At 49.6% G+C, this 2,500-nt stretch overlaps 1 protein-coding gene across 1 annotated transcript in view; it reads left to right on the top strand.

Annotated features, from left to right (window-relative positions):
• Positions 1 to 2,500, top strand: part of LOC135570161 (protein FAM83G-like) — a 23,524-nt gene that overhangs the window by 168 nt on the left and 20,856 nt on the right. The window contains exon 1 of the mRNA XM_065016237.1: positions 1 to 1,431. This exon is cut by the window's left edge and continues 168 nt beyond it. Coding sequence (XP_064872309.1) covers positions 979 to 1,431 — 453 coding nt within the window. The 5' untranslated portion in view covers positions 1 to 978. The remainder of the gene's footprint in view (positions 1,432 to 2,500) is intronic.

Below are 2,500 nucleotides of genomic sequence, written 5' to 3'. Positions count from 1 at the left end.
GTGTGTTTTTAAAAGATGACATTTCATACTGCATAGTTGACATGAATTCCCATGGGAATGGTTTAGTATTTTGTACAGTTGCGATTGACACTAAAATCCATCTGTCATTTAACATTTAAATGTCATTCATATCAACTCGTTACCGACATAATTGCCTGGCGGGCTGAAGAGATACGGGAGAGGCTCTAATCCCGTCTTTTGTCCCGCGGGGCAGTTATGTCGGTAATGAATAAAAGGGGAATTCTGGATCACGTGATAGAGCGGGCCGTGTGAGTTCTTGTTCACACCTGTCCGTGAAGCGGTTGTGCTGTGTGCGTGGTGTGTGTCACTGTGCGCTCCCCGGAGAGAGAGAGAGAGAGAGAGAGAGAGAGAGAGAGAGAGAGAGAGAGAGAGAGAGAGAGAGAGAGAGAGAGAGAGAGAGAGAGAGAGAGAGAGAGAGAGAGAGAGAGAGAGAGAGAGAGAGAGAGAGACAGAGAGAGAGAGAGAGAGAGAGAGAGAGAGAGAGAGAGAGAGAGAGAGAGAGAGAGAGAGAGAGACAGAGAGAGAGAGAGAGAGAGAGAGAGAGAGAGAGAGAGAGAGAGAGAGAGAGAGAGAGAGAGAGAGACAGAGAGAGAGAGAGAGAGAGAGAGACGGGTTGTCCTGTGCGTGGTGTGTGTCACTTTGCGCTCCCCGGAGAGAGAGAGAGACGGGTGAGAAAGTGCGTGAACAACCGGACCGGTAACCGGAAATAATAATGGACATGGCGGGACCGGCCAGTCATCAGCAACGGATAGTTGCTTCAGGTTGCAGTCCCGTGAGCCTGTCTGACTTTACCGAAGAGAACGAGAAGGGAAAAGTTCCAAGTCTTCACGGTAACTTTTCATTCTAGAGAGAGTTGGGACATCTTTATGATTATTGTAGAATGCTGTTGTCTATTTAACTAGTGTTCCGATTTTATTTATTTATTTTTATCGGTTACTGCCGGGTGGGTCTAGAGCCATGGCGTTATCGCAGATCCAGTGTTTGGATGAGAATAACGTGAACCTCCGGACGCATGAATCCAAACCGGACTTTTTTTATTCCGAGGACCAACGATTAGCGCTCGAGACGCTTCTCCGGGATGGACGCGATGCCTTTAATAAATTCCTCCACGCGACCAGTCTCCGGTGTTTCCTGTCGGACCAGGAGGTGGACCAGTTGACCGGGGCAGTGGAGGTGTACGACCCGGAATCAGAGCTCCGTCAGGGCGACTCAGACAGTGATGAACTCCCGCTGTCTCTCCAGTACTGGCCGGAGCTGTCTGACTGCTCGCTCCCGCGGCTGGATCTGGGCTGGCCGGACTGCGCGTCATACAGAGGAGTGACTCGAGTCACTGTGTACGCGCAACCGCCACTGGACGGCCACACGCACATCAAAGAGATGGTCAGGAAAACCATCGCGCAGGCGCAGAAGGTAAGGCGAGTTTATTACGGTCGTTTATTAGGTCATGACCCCCCCTACATTATAAACATTATTCTTAAATAGCATTTTTGCAGGGTTAATTCCACATGGTTACAGGGTTAATTCCGCATGGTTACAGGGTTAATTCTCCATGGTTACAGGGTTAATTCTCCATGGTTACAGGGTTAATTCTCCATGGTTACAGGGTTAATTCTCCATGGTTACAGGGTTAATTCAGAGACCCTCAGGAAGTGTGATCACGACCAGGGTCTGCCATATCAACAGCGACTCTGGAGCAATTTAGTGCCTTGCTCTAGGGACCATCGACAGAATTTCACCTTGTCAAAAATCTGTCGGCTCCTGGATTCAAACTAGTGAACTTTAAGATACTGGCCCAAAGCTCTAACCACTAGGCTACCTGCTGGTTACTGGCCTAACGGTCTAACCACTAGGCTACCTGCTGGTTACTGGTCCAATGCTCTAACCACTAGGCTACCTGCTGGTTACTGGCCTAATGCTCTAACCACTAGGCTACCTGCTGGTTACTAGTCCAACGCTCTAACAACTAGGCTACCTACTGGTTACTAGTCCAACACTAACCACTAGACTACCTGCTGGTTACTGGCCCAACGCTCTAACCACTAGGCTACCTGCTGGTTACTGGCCCAACACTCTAACCACTAGACTACCTGCTGGTTAATAGTCCAATTCTCTAACCACTAGACTACCTGCTGGTTACTAGTCCAATTCTCTAACCACTAGGCTACCTGCTGGTTACTGGCCTAATGCTCTAACCACTAGGGTACCTGCTGGTTACTAGTCCAACACTCTAACAACTAGACTACCTGCTGGTTACTGGCCCAACGCTCTAACCGCTAGGCTACCTGCTGGTTACTGGCCTAATGCTCTAACCACTAGGCTACCTGCTGGTTACTGGCCCAACGCTCTAACCACTAGGCTACCTGCTGGTTACTGTGCCAACACTCTAACCACTAGGCTACCTGCTGGTTACTGGCCCAACACTCTAACCACTAGGCTACCTGCTGGTTACTGGCCTGATGCTCTAACCACTAGACTACCT

This window comes from Oncorhynchus nerka, unplaced genomic scaffold, assembly GCF_034236695.1.
Source record: "Oncorhynchus nerka isolate Pitt River unplaced genomic scaffold, Oner_Uvic_2.0 unplaced_scaffold_1070, whole genome shotgun sequence".
NCBI classification, from domain to species: domain Eukaryota; kingdom Metazoa; phylum Chordata; class Actinopteri; order Salmoniformes; family Salmonidae; genus Oncorhynchus; species Oncorhynchus nerka.
The sequence above is the reverse complement of the archived record's forward strand: the minus strand, read 5'-3'. Positions and strand labels throughout refer to the sequence as shown.